The 20137-nt window shown below is 39.0% G+C and overlaps 1 protein-coding gene across 3 annotated transcripts in view; it reads left to right on the top strand.

Moving 5' to 3' along the window:
• The window catches only part of TMTC3 (transmembrane O-mannosyltransferase targeting cadherins 3), a 45522-nt gene that overhangs the window by 13579 nt on the left and 11806 nt on the right, over positions 1-20137 (top strand). For 2 of the 3 annotated variants that reach the window (XM_089523998.1, XM_089523997.1), the window contains 6 exons: positions 3080-3171; positions 5092-5191; positions 6143-6258; positions 8975-9147; positions 10657-10909; positions 14393-14541. In XM_089523998.1, coding sequence (XP_089380124.1) covers positions 3080-3171; positions 5092-5191; positions 6143-6258; positions 8975-9147; positions 10657-10909; positions 14393-14541 — 883 coding nt within the window. Of the gene's footprint in view, positions 1-1758; positions 1975-2952; positions 3172-5091; positions 5192-6142; positions 6259-8974; positions 9148-10656; positions 10910-14392; positions 14542-20137 lie in introns of all 3 variants that reach the window. The other variant, XM_089523996.1, reaches the window with a different exon arrangement.

The following is a 20137-nucleotide window of genomic DNA, read 5'->3' as shown; positions in this document are numbered from 1 at the left end:
GGTGGCAAGCTGGATGTAGCTGAAGTAGATGCCACTGGCTGGCTGGCTGCTGTGCAAAGATAGATCTAATATCAAGATATAGGTATTAAGGGGCACTGGGGTTATTACTCAAGTGGAAAGGGGGCAGTAGCCTAAAACAGTTTGGGGACCACTGGGATATGCAATGGACTCTGCATCTGCAAAGGTTCGATTCCGGTCAACCTCACACAGATAGTAAAATCCACAGGACCTCAAGTCCCATTGTTTGCAATGGCAGTGTGACACAAGCAACCACATTGGCATGGCCACATGCATGCTCTGCCATTGGGGAGAACAGAGCCAGGCTGGGCCACCCATGAATTTTCCAATCTGTGGATGGCAAGCCCGTGGAGTAAGAGAGACACTTGTATAATGGGCTTATTCCAGATACATTTGTACAGAATTGCAGCCTAAGAGTAGTTATTGCTTTTATGTTCAAGTTCAACAGAACTCACTACTGATTCTCTAAGGGTTCATTTCAGTAGACTGTTTATTTATGTTATACAACAATCACAGACCTCTTTGGACTGGAAGTCAGTCTGAAGAAAACGGAAGTTCTCTACCAGCCTGCACCACAGGAAGAACACTACCATCCCCACATCACTGTAAGTGCATCTGTGCTTAAGTCCGTCCAGCAGTTCACCTACTTGGGAAGCATCATCTCCTCAGATGCCAAGATTGATAAAGAGATCGATCACAGATTAGCAAAGGCATATAGTGCATTCGGAAGGCTTCACAAAAGAGTCTGGAGCAACAAACATTTGAGGCGAAGCACAAAAATCAGTGTGTATAAAGCCATTGTACTGTCTATTCTCCTCTATGGGTCTGAAACATGGGTCACCTATCGCCAACACCTACGACTCCTTGAACGCTTTCATCAGCGCTGTTTACGCACAATTCTAAATATACACTGGACCGATTATATGACAAATGTTGCTATCCTTGAGCAAGCAGGGATCACCAGCATTGAGGCCATGCTATTGAGGACGCAGCTGCGCTGGGCAGGACACATTTCTAGGATGAAGGACCATCGCCTCCCCAAAATAGTATTCTACGGTGAACTCGCCACAGGTCAGCGTAAGAGGGGTGCCCCAAAGAAGAGATACAAGGACTCCCTGAAACAACATCTCAGGCTTGGCCAAATTGATCACCAACAATGGTCCGCCCTGGCCTCGTATCGGGAGGCATGGAGACGCACTATCCACGATGCTGCAGCCTTTTTCGAAAACTCACGCCAAATGAGTCTCGAAGAGAAACGACAACGCAGAAAGAACCGCAACCTGGAAACATCACCCAAGGAGACTTTCCGCTGTGCTTTCTGCAACCGGACCTGTTTATCCGGGATTGGCCTTTTTAGTCACCAGTGCGCTTGTACAAAGCGTGGGATGAGTCCTTCCTGAATCTTCGTTCGCGAAGCAAAGCCAGAGAGAGAGAAAGACAACAATCACAATATGGTAAAAGACCAGGTCATTTACGGACAAGTGGGCATGACTTTCAGATGATATTGTCTGGCTTTAAGCATTCTTTATGTGCTGGTTCATGACCGTGATAAAGATGAACTGAACTAAGTATTCTTTTTATTTTAATTGATTTGGGTGCATTAAGTTTGTACTGTTTTGGAAGACTTGTGTTCCACGTCTCTAGGTATATCTGTTATGTTGTTCTGAATTAATGTTGACTGCAGCTGCTTATTTTAATAAGAACAGATTTTTGAAAAACATGCTTGGATCTGTTTTACAGATACAATTCATAAGAATTTCGGAGAAGATGGCTTATGTTAATCTAAAGGAAATTGCACTAATTGTTGGAGTAGTTGCATCATGTTATTGGAACAGTCTCTTTTGTGGCTTTGTCTTTGATGATGTTTCAGCTATTCTGGACAACAAAGACTTGCATCCTTCTACTCCTTTAAAAAGTCTTTTTCAGAATGATTTCTGGGGGACTCCTATGTCTGAGGTAATTGTATCTCTTCTGTAAATACAAAAGGTTTTAAAGAATGTTTATATGCTACCACATAGGCTCAGCAGGCTTATCTGAAACTGTTTTCTTGCAGATCATACTATTTTTTAAAACAACAACAATTAATTATTATTATGTCTAGCATCGATGTGATTTGATAGTGTTTCTGATGTCCAGTCACAAACCTTGAGAGTACAGGAATATTTATGTCATTCAAATTAGAGTACCACTAATTGAGAAGCATACGCTCTGTATTGGTTTCAATGCATCTTGCCCAAACTTTGCATAACAGTAATGCTGGGAGTGAATAGGCAGTCTGAATGAATAGTTTTGAATATGCTCAGAACAAAGGTGGGAGGTTTTATACTTTCTTAATGAGCTTTTCAGGAAGCAAAGTTACAGTAAATACAGCCAAGGCTCAGAAGGACATAAAGAAGCTCTTCACCTTTTATATTGCTGTGCACAAGGGAGGAAAGTTACATTGTGTTCAGCTTTAAAGTAAACCAGGTATTGGGAATACGTGACTTTCCAAAACCTAGTGTACTACACTGCCCATCAAACCTTTCTGACTATGGCTGATGAGGGATGCAGTCCAGCATCTAAAGGGCCTCAAGTTGCCTATTAGTTAAACAGGATATGGATCCTTGGAGTATTCTACACTATATAGAGATTTCAGGGGAGGAGGTCTGGGTTTGCCAGGAGAAGGGCTTGGGAGGGGGTTGGCTCTTCCAATGGTAAACAAATTGAGAAATCTGTGGAGGCTGGATCTCCTGGATGGCTCAAATTTGGTGCTTGTCTCTGGTGACTTGATGAAAAGGCCAAATTTTCCAGATGTCTGGAAGCAAAGAATCTAAGCTATTTGTGAACTAATTAGATTTAAATTACAATTTTATAATTTTGAATGAGTTCATTTAAAAAAAGCAGTGATGCATTTATTAAATATTTGCATTAAATTCTCTGTGTTCTGCCTTTTAGGAAAGAAGTCATAAATCATATCGGCCGCTCACAGTCCTCACATTCCGTTTGAACTACTTGTTCAGTGAACTGAATGCTGTTTCTTACCACTTCTTGAACATTGTATTTCATGCCATTGTTTGTATAGTTTTCCTCAAGGTCTGTAAACTCTTCTTGGACAATAGGAGCAGTTGGGTTGCATCTTTGTTATTTGCTGTACATCCAATACATACTGAAGCAGTAAGTAAGCTTGAAATGGTTTCTGGAATTTTCTGAAGCCCATTTCCTTCTTGAGCTTTTTAAAAACACATCCTTTGCCTATTTCAGTATCTTAGTGATCCTAGATTTTGTGTTCTATATTGTGTCTTAGGTAAAGTTGCTGGATCACAACAAAAATCTAATTTATATCTTCTCTATGAGTTAGGATTGTGGATTCATAGATTGAAATAGTGCCTTCAAGTTACAGAAATATACCTATCATAGAGCCAGAATAAAACAGTTTTGTCCATAATTCAATAGTCCTAACTAGGGTGTATTCGTGGAATCAATAGAATGTGTATAAATGCTGGCTTAGGCCCTGTACAGACCAGCCTGAAAGGCCAGCCTGGGGGCAGAGTTGGGCATTGCATCCAGATGATGCATGCCCTCACTCCGTCCCCAGGGCACCATGATGCCACACAGCGTGCAGCATCATGGTGCTCCTCCGGTGCTGCATCTGTACAAAGCAATGTCAAAGGAGTGCCATATAGCCACTCTGCCACAGCTATGGCACCCTTTTGAAGATGCAGAAAGGACCTGATTTTTGCGCTCTTGAAAGGCCAGATTGGAGCTGCAGAGTGCAGTTGCCACAGCCCCAATCCTGTTAGGAAAAGGGGGGGGGGGGGTATCCTGCCACCCTTTTGGGGAGGTCTGTCGAGACCCTTAGAAGTTTCCATTGGTTCAACGGGCTTTTAGTTGGGACTAGCAGTTGGATTTAGGCATGCATTCTGTTTAATAAAGAAACTAACACAAAGGTTTAACTATGAACTTAAAACAAAAGGTTGGTTGAAAAGAATAAAAATAAAGGCATACCACAGTGTAACTCCAATCACATAACTATTTTCAGATAGATCAGTTGACTGAACATATTCTGGAAGAGGAGCAAGAATCACATAGCTCTTCTGGTGCTGTGTGTGAATCTCAATGACCCAGTTGCAGTGCCTCACAATTTGCGTATCTAGATGGTTCATCTGTAAAGCACTCTTTGCATTTAAAAGTTCCCATGTTCAAGCCCTGGCATCTCCACACAGGGCTAATAAAGAATCCAGCCTGCCACACACTGATCAGTCAGTCAGTCAGTCAGTCAGTCAGGCCTTTATTACAGTCAACAAACGATAAGGCAAACAACAACTATGCCACCCAAACAGTTATATACATCTTACACACCTGAAACAAAATGCCTACAGCCCATACCATCTTGAACATGCCTGATCTCACAATCCACCGATACTACTGCTGTGTTTGATGAACTAATGGCCCAATTCAGCATTATTATTCCACTTTTTTTTTCTTTTGAGGCAAATTTTTGTCTCTCCCCTTTTACATTTTAACTATATGCTTCTGTCAAAAATATAACTGGTAGAATGGCCTTGAATGATCTGTCAGTATGATTGTTTTTGCTTTGGTTTAAATAAATACAAAATTACAGTAATCATAAACTGTATATGGGTATTTCTCTATATTGGCCACATGAGGGCAGTAGAACTCTGTCTTTGACATTTATCAAAGCAGTTGAAAACTTTCTCTTTGACTTTTCTTTTTGTATTGGTTGGTATTGTGGTGTAGTGGTTTGAGCATTGGACTATGGCTGTGGAGGCCAAGGTTTGAATCCTCATTCTGTCATGGAAACCCACTGGGTGACCTTGGGCAAGTCATGCACCCTCAGCCTCGGGGGAATGCAAAGACAAGTCCCTCTGAACAAATCTTTCCAAGAAAATGCTCTAATAGGTTTACCTTAGAGTTGTCATAGGTTGGAAATTACTTGAAGGCAAACACCAACAACAGTTCAGTTGTATAGCTGTCCATTAGTAATGCACTTGTCTGTATTTTATTTTATTTTTATTTTTTTGCATCATTATATTACTTGTTGAAGTAATTAACTCTCATTCCTCCTCTGTGTAGGTAACTGGTGTGGTGGGCAGAGCTGAGCTTCTCTCTTCAATTTTCTTTCTTGCTGCTTTTTTGTCATATACCAGATCTCGTGGGCCAGAAAACACTATAGGTAAATACTTTCTATCAGTTTTGCATGTGTGCTTCACTTTATTTATTTAAAAAATGACAGCTTGTAATGATGATTTACAGTCTATGTATTTAAGGAACCAATGGTTCTAAGGGTGGCTAGTCTATTAAAAAGTGACACATCAAAGCTGCAGCAATTTGTGTGTTGATCCATACTGAACTTTCTTTCCTTTTGAGTATGTTGGTGTTAGATTTTTCTGTTGAGGGCCACATTATAGACAATTTGTTGGAGACGGCATGTTGGTTGTGAGGAAGGGGCAGACCCAAAAGTTGCTTGGATTTTCTTTGCCAATTTCAGTCTCATTTTCATTCTGCCAAGTTGTTTCTCTCCTCCTCCTTCCCCACTCTTCCTTCTTCTTTCCCACACAATGGATTGCCAGACAAGGGATAGAATACTTTTGCCAGAGGTCTGACATGATGACCCACCTCCAGAGAACCTTTGAAATTAGCAATGAGGTTGATGGCCACCTGAGTTCTACAGCTGCAGGTTACCTCCCCTTGTAGATCCCTTTTAAATGCAGTCTTTTATATCTGTTCATGTATCTTTCTGCATTTAAACCCCACTGACAAAAGTTCTCTGGTTAAAAATATAAAATGCAACAATAAAGTAAAAACAGCAATAATCTTGAAAACATGGAGTGGAATATTGGAATTTTATACTCTTTAAAATGATGTGTCCCTGTAAATGTGCTGCTAAGAACAGATATTTATTATTCAAATCCCCCCTTTGCTTTCTGCATCATTCAGAAATTTATGTCTTGAACAAGGCTTGTTTTGCTCAGTTTAGCTGACAAGACAGGGCTATCCATCATGTACAGTTTACAAAAAAAAAAATAGGTTTATAAAATATTTTAATGTGCCTTGGCATTTAAATCATGCATTTGTTTCCCCAGTTTTGTGCAAGCTAACCATTGGTCTCTCTCTTATATTGTAGTGTGGACTCCTATTGCAGTGACTGTGTTTCTGGTTGCTGTTGCTACATTATGTAAAGAGCAAGGAATAACAGTGGTGGGAATATGTTGTGTCTATGAAGTATTTATAGCTCAAGGGGTAAGGAATTTGTGTAATCTAGTTCTAATAGTAAGATTATACCATGAATTGTCAGGAGCCACATCTGCTGTGCAGCTTGAATCATAATTTCCCCCCCTCGGGAACACTTTGTAATGTTGGTGATAGCACACTAGATTTGTGTAAGCCCTTTCATGTTGTGCATATATCTACCCACCCACCCACCCCATGTTCAAGGCAGTATAGGACTGAAAGTGACCTCACAATAAACTTGCCTACCTCTGTGTCAAAACACACTAACTAGACAAACATTCTGCACTGTTTAGAACTCATTGTGCAATGCCATAAGTCCTGATACAACATGCCAACAGTGCCCATAGTTCAGTGATTTCCTGGCCAGAAACCACAGTGGTACACTCCCAGATGGCTATTGAGATCACCCAGCATAAATAAAAGAGAAGCTGAAGGTATTTTCCTGACCAAATAGTCTGCTATATAGTGCAAAGTGTGTGGCAAACTAAAATTCAGTTCCTAATGATGTCTTAACTGACAAATGTTTTGATGACACAAAGTATTTCCCCATTTTCTAACTACACTCACTCTTTCCACTTCCCCCCCCCCCCACTACTTTTGCTATAACTGCATCAGAGTGCAGAAGCAATTTAGTTTTGATCAGCCATCTCTTGCCTGATAGCTAAGGCCATTAAGTAGGTGGGAGTGCTGGCAATGAACATGCAAACTACAACAATAGTCCACAGTGCAAGTAAATTCTATAGATCATTTGGTTACAAAAGACAAGTTTTATAAGGCTTTAACCCAGATCGCTACCCCTAGCATAAACTACATATAAGCAATGGCAACCATTCAGAAGTTTTAAAACATTCCTCCCATTTAAACACTTGAACAGATTATTTTATTGACTCCCCTACCACAATGCCATCCCAATTCTAAACCCTGGCTTCACTGAGCATACCTCAGAAAGCCAGGATAGCAGAGCATAGTTTTATGTCATTCATGGTTGTGACATTTCACTGAAAAAGAATCACTTAAACTGGTTTATATATGGGGACAGAGAGAGAGAGAGAAAAGGAGCCTCTGTGCGCTGATATTGTTTTCGAGCTTTAGATAGTGAAAGTTACAGGTTGATAGAATTTGATCTTGATGTGATCTAATCACAATTACACACCTTTCTCCCATTGATCACAATGAAGATAGTGAAAGGATTTCCTTAAATATTTCTTAGCAAAACACAAAGGGCAAGCTCAGCTTCCCTACCTTCCTGTTGCTCTTCAATTGTGTTGCACTACAATGCACATTATGTCTAGGTAACATAGCCAGTAGTTGCCATTCATTATTTAGGAGAAGTGACAAATGGGAAGTTACAGTATATTTCTTACAGTTTAATCAAAACTGACAAAGGGAATAGATTATCATTTACTTCTATGTCCTCTTAGAAGTTATCTTCATGGAGACTAATGTGTTTTCCCCTTTAATAAGTGTAAGAGAAGTAAATAAAATGCTCATACAGTGTTGCCAACTGGTAATCTCACATAAAATGGCTTTTGCCAGTTTTTTCTCATATTTTATCATAAGCTAGTATGAGAGAGGGAGGGAGGGAGGGAATGATCTTGTCTACAGTGCAAAGTTATGTCAGGTTGCTACCACTAATTTCCACGCTCGATGCTGTGAAATCCTAGGATTTCTAGTTTGGTGGGGTACTTGGAATTCTCTGCTGGAAACATTTTGTGGATTCTCTTGCATTAATCTTCAGCCCTTCTCAGGATATCTTGGGTACTGTAGTTTCGGGAAATGCACTTAGCTCCATATCAGAGAGTAAATACATACCTCTCTAAGGTAGGAATCTAAAGATTCAGTTGGATGTAGTCATGGCAGTTAAAGTATAGTATCAGATTACTATAACTGCACAGTGTACATACAGCTTTTTCCCCTATAATAGATAAGTCCTTTATTTTGTAAGACAGCAGTTGTCAAGTAATACAACACAGAGAAATATATCCTTAATATTTCAGTGAGTGTGTGTACTCACTGGCAGCTGCTGCTATGTTACACTGACCTAGTGCAGGGTGACCAGTTATCATAACTGCAAAGGAAGACAAGGCACCGTAAAATGTTGGACATTCAAGAAAAATGGAGGACATTACAAAACGAAAGCTAAAAACACTCGGATAAAGAGAAATTCCTGCTTCTTAGTCATGCTCAAAGTGGAGGACATTTTGAAATTCCTCCTGGACCATGCTGAAACATAAGACATGTCTTGGAAAAGGAGGACGTCTGTTACCCTGACCTAGTATGATAGTAAAGTTAGTTCAGTCTGATAAACCTCAGGAGTATATGAATTTGGGAGTACCCATTAGCCCTGCAGTCATGGAATCTTCACTAAAATTGCTTTGGCTGATTAGAGTATCCAGAGTAACTGATTAGAGTATCCACAGTAACTCCTAGGAGCTCTTTGCTGATAACTTTTAAAAATAATAAAAAAGACTCCGTGACATCAGTTGAGACTTTTACTGACTGTGCAGATTTTATGTTGCCTCTTGTTTCTTTTATCTGTTGTTGCCTTTTACTGTAGATTAATAAAAGGCACCTTTTGTATTTTGAATATTGCAAAACTGAAAAGTTGTCTATAAATTTTAATTAGTGATAAATGTAGTTACTTTTAGTGCATTGCCTGTATCTGTTGGCGCATGTGGCAGATGATGTCCTTTATTGAAAACTGTAAAAATGTTTCCTTTTTCAGTATACCTTGCCTATCCTATGGGATACAGTGTTACAGATTCTCCGAGGCAAAGGCAGCATTCCTTATTGTATGCTCCAGATGCTTTTGAAACTAATAGTTCTGATGTTCAGTACATTACTCCTTGTTGTGATCAGAGTCCAGGTTATTCAGTCACAATTGCCAGTATTTACAAGGTAAAATCCAGTATTCATTATTGTCTTTTCTAATGTTAGAAATCAGATATACATTATAATTTTAAAACTATAATCTATTTATTATAGAGCAAATATTCTGACTGTATTTCTATTTATTTGAGAGGAGAAATGATTCTCTAAAAGCAAAATATATCACAATAATTTGGCTTTGTTTTAAAAATGACAAAGATGGTATAACCTCAGTTCAGTCAGTACAATGCAGAGTGACAAAAAATCTCTGCATATCTAAGTGATATTTTGTGGTAAATGTGCTGTGAAAAGGAATAAAATTAATTTCATTAAGGGAGTGTTTCAGTATGCTAGCAAATTTTTCAAGTTACATTGTACAATACAGTGTGATTTTGACTTTGTTCTTGATGGCAGACTAACAATATAATTATAATGTTCTTCTGACATATACTTAAAATCAGGTTTTCTGATTGATTCATGCTATGGATATAGTGGACTATTCCAGACTTGCTCTGCTACAAACCAGCTACTGCTTTTCAGGAAAGGGAGCAAGATCATACAGAACACATTGCTGGAGAAAAGGGAGGGAAGAGGTGGTTTTTGTCCATTATCCTGTCCCCTGCAGTTCCCTGCATCACTTCTCATATCGTTATATAGACTGTCCCATGACCTTCTGTAATAATTTTTCCATAAGGAGGAGATCAGCTTTATGCTCAAGATAGTAAAAAAATGGAGAAGGAAGATTCTGCTTACACCCCTTAAGCTAAATGTATTGATTTAGCAAGGGCCACCATGATGTAGTGGTTTGAACATTGGACTGTGACTCTGGACATGAGGGGTCAATCCCTACTCATCCATGGAAGGGCTCTCAGTTTCAGAAGAAGGCAAAAGCAAACCCCTCCTGAACAAATCTTTCCAAGACAACCCTGTGATAGATTTACCTTAGGGTCACCATAAGTTGGAAATGGCTTTGAGGCACACAGCAACAGCATTAGTTTAGCAGGGCAGACTTTGGGAAGTCCTGTTTAATCTTTTTCCAGTTACTCTAAACTTCTTGCGGAAAATTACTGTACAAAAAGCTAGTCCTCCATAAATAGGAGGACTGTTTCCAGTGACAGAGGGAACTCTGATCCAGCAGAGTCTTCTTCACTGGACATAAGGGGAAGGCCAGTTACTTTTTCCTAATTCTTCCTCTTCACCCTCACCCCACATTCCTCAGTGTCATTTCACACCCTAATTTAGGTGGTTCCGCAAACTTCCAAAACGTGTGTGTGTGTATTCATTCACCAGACATAAGGTTCACATCTCCATGTATTTGCATAGATGTAGGCTTGTGTGTGTGTGGAGAGAGGTGAAAATTATATCCCCCTTTCTATCTAATATTATCTAATTTCTGGAGTTATAATCTATATGGCTTTGGATCTAACAAAGAGTTAAAACAAGAAATACATTTTTTCTGTGCATTGGTGTGGTGATGTCTATTACCCAAGTGTGTTTAAAATTTAAAATGTGTATGTTTTGTCCTTGTTTTTAATAAAGGTTTGATAATCCAGCTGCTGTGAGTCCCTCTCCAACAAGGCAGCTGACTTTTAACTACCTCCTACCTGTAAATGCTTGGCTGCTTCTAAATCCCTCTGGATTGTGTTGTGATTGGACAATGGGTACTATTCCACTGGTAGAGTGTCTTCTAGACATAAGAAATATTGCCACCATAACCTTCTTCTGCTTCTTGGGAACTCTGCTTATCTTCAGTCTTCGATATCCTGGGGATTCTTCCAAGACTGTTTTGATGGTAAGTAATAACTTGCTGTTAGAACTGAAATAGTAAAACAAAATCCATAAGAAAAGTTAAAATGAGAAAATCATCTTGATTACCATTGCAGACAAATCATCCTTCCCCCAGTCTGTTCTTTTGTCATCCATCATACAATTTGGGGTTGTGGGGGATCAGCTTATAACAAAATTAATTTTATAAGTTATTTTGTTTCTATATGAATCTGATTTTAAAATGCTCTTCAGATGTAATGCCAGACACACCAAAGTGCCTTGGGTGCCAGAAAATGGAGATAAGTTAATATATTGAAGAATGATTTCTTAAAGTGCTGCTTAAACAAGTTAAAAGGGGGGAAATGCAATTCTTTCTTTTTTTATATAATTTGTGAATGGGCTGCATACATGTACCTCTTAGGGGCAATGTGCTGAGAATCATTCACTGACTGCTTCCGCTGCTTTGTAATAATTGATCTCTGCTGTGCATATGCCCACTCACTTCAGCACATTTGATTTCTTGAAGCCCTTTACTAGAGTACATAAAATTCCCTTCTGCTAGATCAGATCTACCTAGGTGGTGTTCATTTGCATAAACAGTGTTCTTTAGTCTCAGGCAGTGGCCTCATTCATATCACTTGATTCTTTTTTTTTTTTTTTTTTTAATTATTAAAAAAACTTTATTGACAGACATCATACATATGTACATTACATACATACACATATACATACATGTTTATCACTTGATTCTTAAATAAACAGAAGAAGGTGGGAACTGCATCTGGGATGTTCTGTAAGCCACTGTCTTGTCTCCCAGCTCAGCGTATTGGCTCTGATGTAAAACTTGGGCTCCTATTTATTACATGCTTTGACTGCATTAGTTCTGAGCAGAGCTTGGAAACATCTCTTTTTGGGCTACAACTCCCAGAATCCAACAAATCATACAGTATGTCCCCCCAAATCAGAGCCTGAGGGATTCTGGGAGTTGTACTCCTAAAAAGTAGTCTTTCCAGGTTCTGGCTCTGATACTCATGGCTGATCATTATTATTTCTGTTTGGGGAAGCATGCAACTTTCTTCTGGGTTTGTAATCATCACGATGGGTAGGTCTTAACATTGCATTATGTCCTTGAACATTGTAGCTTATTCAGCACTCAAAAATGTTGTGGAGTAGCCATGAAATGGTAACACTATACCTCTGTAGTTAAAATTGTGTGTGGTTACATTTACGCTTATCAAAAAGAAATGTTATTTGTCATTTCTGTGCCCAGTTTTCAGTGTATCTCTAAGCTCATACTGTCTGCTTTCCAATGTAATTTTCACCTACAGATTTTTTCTTTATACTTATCAGCTCCTTGCAGTGTAGTTCCACAATGTGGACTTTATTGACAACAAACCTTTTTTATCAGGTTACAACAATGTCATGCCAATAGCCCTAGTAACAGAGTGAACATCAGTATACAATGATTTCTCCCCACCTCCCCCCAAAAGGGATAGAGACACTTATTCTAGAGAATGAATAAATACCTGCAGATAGTGAAAATGCTCGAGGACACATTATTATTTTACTAGCAGTTATTGCTTGTAGTGATGTGAGAATGTAAGCAGCATTCAATATAGGTGGAGTCCCTGGGGTGAATTGGGTCTCTGAGTAGGCATGTCTAGCAATCCGTTCATTTGAAAACTTGTGAGGTTTTCTTTTGTTAATTTTACAGTCCACTTGCTTTATATTGATCACAGTTTCAGTGGAACTCAAGCAGTTTGGTTTGCTGCTTCAAATTGAGTCAGAGCCTTCATATTATATGAAGTGATCTCATGGGACATTAAGCGTGACAAGAACATTATGCTGTTATTAAAAGAGCCCATATTTTGCAGTTGTTCAGTTTCTGCATGAATTTAGAGGCCTGTGTATAGATATGGCAGGGATGGGGAAAGCTTGGCCCATTGAGCACTTGCTCCCCAACCAATTTTTGTACCTTCCTAGATCCTCCCAATTTTTATTTTAAAAGGGGTGGTACAAAAGCTCAGATGCTTCTTAGAGCAGTGGTTTCCCTATTAACCCACAAACCTCCTCCCTTCCAGCAGCCAAAAAATACAGAAGTGACTTATAGTTACTTGTACCTCTGAAAATATGGAATGTGCCCTACCACAGGGACAAAAATGGCCCTTGTTAGAGTGGCTCACTGCTTGATATGTGGACGCTGAGGGCATGCTAAAATCTGACTTGTGTGCAAAAGTATTGATTCAACACTCATTAACAAAGACCAATGCAGTCTGGTAGGGAAAATATTGAGTATGGAATGGGGATGAGGAGTTGGCTATCTGTCTCTCATTACTACAAACCTTCCTCTTCCTTTCTTTATCAGTCCCTGAGCACTAGAGTTTTATCACTGTCAGGAATGAACGGCTTGTGTAGTTTGTGTACTGATTTGTTTTAGAAGGTTTTCCCCCCAGCATTTCTCATTTTCTGCAGTGCTAATCATATGTTATCACACCCATCCATCATACATACTAGGCAAAATCCAATGCAGACTAAAAACAAACCAGGTAACACATTCACATTAAAACACATACGCACACACGTCTTCAGTAGTCTCCAGCAATGCCAATACACCCAGAGCATGATTTTCCCCCTTGCCCAGGCCCCCAGGATCATTCCAACTGCACCAAACCATTATTTTTTGTTTTATTCCATATGGCAAGGCATTTTTCAGAACCAAACACCAGGCTGCAGCTACCTATTGTTTTTTGTGTAAAAATACCTACATGGAAGGTGTCCATGGACACCAATTCATGGTCCCTTGGGGAAGACCCCTTGAAATGATTGGGCAGGTTAGTCATGGTTAATTTAGGCCCCTCTGATTTTCAGTCAGCTCGAAGTCTGGATATGGAGCCCCTTCAGATGAGCTGTAATTAAACAGTACACTTTCAAAGGTTTTTAAAGAGTATGGTTTGCTCCAAAGCTGATAACTATAATTTCCCAGTTCAAACAAACTGGGGAGCTGTGGTTTGTTAAAACAACTTTCAGGTTTTATTGATGCACACTGGGATGATATGAGCAAGAAGTCTGTGTGTACAGGCAGAGGTTTCACACATACCATATATTGGCTCAATAGGCTGAGACATAATTGTTTGAAGCCAGCCAAAGTGGGAATGGTTACTAGAGTTGAAACAAATGGGTATGTTTGATGTATATTAGAAATTCTATCATATGTCCAAACCTGATGTTTATATTGGAACTATACGTTTGAGGCTGGAGGAATGGTCTGGAGGCATTTATTGCGACATTTTACCTAAAACTATTCAGGCCTGCATGATGTCTTACGAAAGCCATGAGAGTGCTATAGAAACCAGGTGGAATATGTGTAATTTTAAAAATCTCGAACATACACCCATGTCTATACACATAAGTAGACACAGGCATTCCTTTAAAAAAATGATTGTGTACGAATTTTCTGCTTTGGGTTACTAGTTAGTATTTGTGTGTCTTTTTTCTTTTGTTTTTTTAGGCACTTTGTTTAATAGTGTTGCCATTCATCCCAGCATCAAACCTTTTTTTTCCTGTTGGCTTCGTAGTAGCAGAGCGAGTGTTATATGTTCCGAGCATGGGATTCTGCATGCTAGTAGCTCATGGGTGGAAAAAACTCTCAAGCAACAGGTAGGTTAAAAGTTGCTCCTTAGGTGCGATGTGAAGAACTGGGGTTCAGATAGCAGTTAAATGTTGTGTGAGTTGTATGCATGGCACAGTTGTTTTAGTAGCTTAATCTCTTACCTTGCTTTACCATCTTTTCCATGAATAAGGTTTTCATATCTAATACCATTTGTAATAATAAAGTAAAATGTATTCTGAAACCTCTTCTCCTTTTATAAAAGTAGTCGTCAGTGACTTAACTCAGAAGAGAGTCCTATTTTGATCTGAATTTCAGCCCTGAAATGTTTAAACACCCTTTTAAAAGTAAGATTTTCTCATGTCCTGAATGTATGCTGTACCACAAAACATTTCAAAGACTCTTAAGTCCTTCATGTCTATTATATTAGCACTTTCAGTATCAAAACAATTGAGATTAATCCCATATTACATACAATGTAATGGGCTTGATAAAATCTAAGTATACCCTTTTTAGAAATGTGGCTCTCTTCAGTTTCCTGCCTTATTTTTTTCTTGCCTCAGTGTTTGTTGCTATTACAAGCAAATATCTGCTTGGTTGTGTTTTTTTTAAAGATTCTTCTAGGGGAAAAACAGTTAGGAGTTTTATGTGAGTACTTACAATCCACTATAACTGAAACATCACATAGTTTGATTTTGTTGCATTTTGAAATTGGTAGCCCTTTGTGAAGTCAAAGGCTTTCATGGCCGGCATCCATGGTTTTTTGTGGGTTTTTCGGGCTATGAGGCCATGTTCTAGAAAATTTTCTTCCTGACGTTTCGCCAGCATCTGTGCCTGGCATCTTCAGAGAATGCTTTGCCTGGAAAAAGCTGGGTGTAGATATACTGTGTGAGCCTGGGAATGCAGGAGTGATTTGCATGTGTATTGTTCTGTGTTCTGAAGAAAATTTTCTAGAACATGGCCACATAGCCCGAAAAACCCACAAAAAAAATGGTATGCCCTTTCTTTCCTGAATTATGAATAATACAAGGCATATGTCAGAGTAAATAAGCAAAAGCAGGTGGGGAGTTGTCACATTAAGAAATTTAACTTAATAACTTTATAAAACACTATTATGCTTTTCTGAAAGAGTTGTTCATTATTAATACAGTGGGCTCTCAGTATCCTTGTGGGATCCGTTCCTGATTCGCCCCACAGATACAAAAATCAGCGGATGCTCAGGGCCCACCACCAGTCAATGGTGGTGCATCCACAAAGCTGCGGCATTATTGGGCACAATGGCACTTTACCCCTGCACCCCTGAAGCCAGCCTTGCTATTCTCACTGCAGAGGGCAGTGGGGGGTTTACCTCTTCTACCTTCTATTCCCTGCCTCCTCCTCCTCCTCTTCTCCTCTTCCCCCTCCCATTGCTGCTGCCACAGTTCTTGCTTCTTTTCCTCCTTCTTTCTCTTCCTCCTCTTACCCCTCCCATCGCTTCTGCCACCGCTTTTACTCCTCCTTGTTCTTCCTTCTCTTCCTCCTCCTCTTCTTACCCCCCTCTGTCACTGCCACTCATCTTCCTTGTCCTTCCTCTTCCTCCTTTCTTCTCCTCCTCTCCCCCCCCCCCCATTGTCACTGCCATGGCTCTTCCTGTTTTACCTTCTCCTTGTCCTTCCTTTTCTTCTTCCTTCCTCCTCCTTTCTCCTTCTCCTCTTCTCTCCTCCTTTGCTGGTGCTCATCCTTTTCCTCCCTGCTCTTCTGCTGCCCCCCCTCCATCTTGCCATGTGCAGATGCTCAAATCCACGCATGGCAAATCTGCGGATACAGAGGGCAGACTAGTTGTAATAATTTCACTGTTCACCTCTGTTTCACTGATTTCAAGCCTTGTCCCTCTTATATCTTTGTCCCCAGTTATTGAAATTTATGGAAGTGGAGAGGTGTGTATCATCAAAGGCTCAGTTGAAACTATCCTTCAGAACAAGCTTTGGAGGGTGATAAAAAAAAGCCACAGACTCATGTGTTCCACCCTCTTTTTCTTGTAGTTTCATGTTTAAAGTCTTGTTGAACACAAATCACATCTTTTTCTGATATGTGAATTGGCAAGCTATGATTTGTGCCTACCTTTCAAACAAGATCAAGAAACCAGTTTTTGGAATAGCTTTGACACTAGGTAGAAGTGGAAGAGAGTGGTGAATTAGATTAATAGCATCAATGTTCTCAGCCTAAGGTAAGCAGGATTGCATTCGGCCTGGGAAATAAAACAAACTACTAATTGGGTCCTAATTGCTTCAGACCTGCTTTCAAGGTTACAAACAGGTGAACACTTACTTGAATCATTGTAGCAACCTTCATGTGAACTGAGCCACAGAATCTGCCCACTAGCAATGTAAAAATGTTTTTTTTAAAAAAAAAATTGTTACATTTCTCAGAATCTCACTGGCATTCCACTGCAAGATTTTTTTTCTCTGTGCATTATTTTGTACCTATATTCTTGTGTATTTGTTCAGTGTGTACTTTATTTTTATGAATTATAAGAGATACATTTTTCCAATTGACTCAGGAGTTTATTTTGGTGCATTTTTCAAATTTATTCTGTTTCAGTCATGCATACTTGATGAATGGAGCTGTGGTTTTGCGCACATATTTTATTTGCTAAAGTACATAGCATGCCTCAAAAATGTATGGAGTTCTGAGGCAAGATGCTTTTCAAAATGAAAACATAATTCATTTTTTCCTCCCATCTATTCTACCTGTTTTCCTGAAAGTAACCCCCCCATGTATGTCAATGGAGAGGCTTAGTCACTATACTATACCCAACCTACTACATGTGGAGACAAGAGTTTCTGCATTGACACAATGTATCTGCTTAGATGCCCACACAGATCTCTAGATCAGGGTGTGTGACTGCTTTCTCAAATGGAAAGCCAGATTTGTTTTCAACATCTGCCTTTGAAACAGCCATAATTGTTTTCCAACAGAATATTTTGGTGTGATGGTATTTGTTTGAGCCTACTAATTACACTTTTAGCTGCCCTAATCCTAGTAATTAGTCTCTTTTTATATCAAAGAATCAAGTGATTTCCCCCCCCCTTATAGCATTCCTTGTTTCTGTTTTGTAGGAAAGAGAACAAAGAAATGCAAAGCAGATATAGCTAAAGCATATTTGTTCCAACATGACTTAAGTTTTTGCAGAGGGGGTAATTCTTGTAATTGCCGCTTATTTTCAACAACACATTTTTATTAAGTGAATTTCTTTGTATTAGATATAACTAACAGTTTTTGTTGGCATTTTTATTTTTAAAAATTATTTTGTTATCAGGAACTATAGAGGAAAAATAAGACTTGTGACTGCGCCAGATGCCATCTGCTTCACTTTTTCCATCAGCCTGAACAGATATAGTTAGATACAGAATGACACAATATTTTTGGTAGGGTGGTGTGTATTTTTTTTAATGAGTGCACTGCTCACCATAAATTCATTGGTGCCTGAACGTAGAGATTGTAATTCATTCTGACACACACAAAAAAGCTATCTAATATCTGTGGTGAATTTATTCTTGCCAAGAATCCTGTACCTGTAGAAAAGTAATCCAGTGTGGTTTCGACCACACATTATTATTGTTCTGTTTCCAGCCACAAGTTAACAGATAAAGAAATATGCTTCTTAACTAAAAATTGCCTCTAAACATAAAAGCTTTGATTGATGGAATAACGTAGCAAAGCAACTTCCTGTTGATAAAAGACATAAATTTGGTCTGTGATATGAAGCAAGTACCTTGCTCTTTATATCCATTTATGTTGTTGTTGTAGACTAACTACAGTGTATCACATGAAGCATAAACTCTGCTCAGGTTGTCCATCTTTTGACATTAAAAGCAAACTGAACTAGCAAATTTGACCAGTTTTCTGTACTGTAATTGCCCCTTTCCTGTAAAACAATGCTTTCACAAGTAAAGGAAATTTTCTAAGAGGGCATGTCAGAGATCATAACTTTGATTAGATCACATAATGTATCCTGGGATGATGGACTTCATTTATCTGGTAAATAATGTTTTTTAAACTAATTTACACGTTGCTTGTTTAATGTATTTATATAAAGCCTTTCTAGACAGAAAGCCTCCTAAAAATTTTAAATCCATAAACATAAAGTGCCTAAGAAAATCAGTGTAAACCTCAAACATTAAATCATAGCTTGATCAGACTTCCAAACTAGTCTAGCAAAATTTAGACTTTTAAATTGCCAGCTAAAAAGCAAGTTATCTACCACTCCTATCAACAGTTCAGGATTCTTAACATAAATTTTAAACAATTCAGATCTGAAGAGGAGATTAAGCACACATTGTCTAGCAAAGAGCCCCTTCCATTCTTGGTCATCCCTGTCTGTTTCTCTATTTTCTAGTTGAATGTCCATATAAAATTGCCACCATTTTGTGTTCATGACTTTAGCAAACTTCAAAGCAGTCCAGCTTTGATGGCCTTTATAACCCACAAGAAGTGTGTGATATTTGTTTTGGATCTTAACACAGGTTATAGGTGTGTTCTATCATGATGAATACATAAATTCAAGTGGCCAGACTAATTGGTGCAGTGTCCCCCCTTTTTTTAAAACCACATTCAACATCTATTGTCCCCTGTGTGCACTTGTGCAAAAGAGATTTGCTGTTTACTTCCCTTTTTTTAATGAAGAGTTCCTTTCTGTTATCCTCTTGGTAGCAAGCCCAGTTAAATTGTGTAGAGGAAAGGAATTATACCAACTGTAATATTTTATGGAATCATGTACCAATGGGATTTGCCAGTCACTATAGGCAGTTCCAGCTACCCATATATACTCATGTATAAGTCAACCTCATGTATAAGTCAAAGGAAGGTTTCAGCGTCAAAATCCTGGATTTGATATGACCCGTGGATAAAGTCAAGGGTAAAACGTAGGGGGATATAAGGAAGGATGGAAAGAGGGAAATACCACTACCGTCCCTCCTTGTCCTTCTCTGGACCTCTCCCAACCGATTCCCAGGTGGTGGAGGAGAGGTTTTAACATCGGATTGAGAAAGGAAGCAAGTGGATTGCAAAACAGACTGGAGGCAGAAGCAAGTGGTTTTAAATGGAGAGGTTTTTTTCCATAGGAGCAAGGTATTGCAATAGAGACTGGAGAGATGGTTTTAAATGGACAGTTTTTTTGAAAGGAAGACAGGTCTTGCAGAACAGACCAGAGAGAGAAGCAAGTGGATTTAAATGGGGAGTTTTGTCCATAGGAAGTCAGGGCTTGCAAAACGGACTGGAGGGGGAAGGAACTGGTTCAGTGGAGATTGAGGCATCAGGTTTGCTTGCTTTAGGACCTTTCTAAGCACTACTGATGTATTGACCCTTATATAAGTCTACCCAAAATTTTAGGGTCAATTTGGGGGCATAAATTTCTCAATTTATCGTCGAGTATATACGGTAGGTAATTTCTGTTACAAGAAAGCCTGCTATCTAAAGATTTTCCTGAGGGTCCAGCCAAAATCCCATACACATGTCACCCAACTCTTCAATGAAACAAAGACTTGCAATTCTATATCTTTACCAGTAGAGAGAGAGAAAGTATAAGAAACTTACGAGAGACACATGTATGTAGATCAAACTGATTTAAAATAAAAAGCAAATTTATTTAACCTTATTTTTGCTGTA

This window comes from Sceloporus occidentalis, unplaced genomic scaffold, assembly GCF_023333645.1.
Source record: "Sceloporus occidentalis isolate IW3139 unplaced genomic scaffold, rSceOcc1.0.p SCAF_5, whole genome shotgun sequence".
NCBI classification, from domain to species: Eukaryota; Metazoa; Chordata; class Lepidosauria; order Squamata; family Phrynosomatidae; genus Sceloporus; species Sceloporus occidentalis.
This window is presented reverse-complemented; position numbering and strand designations above follow the sequence as displayed.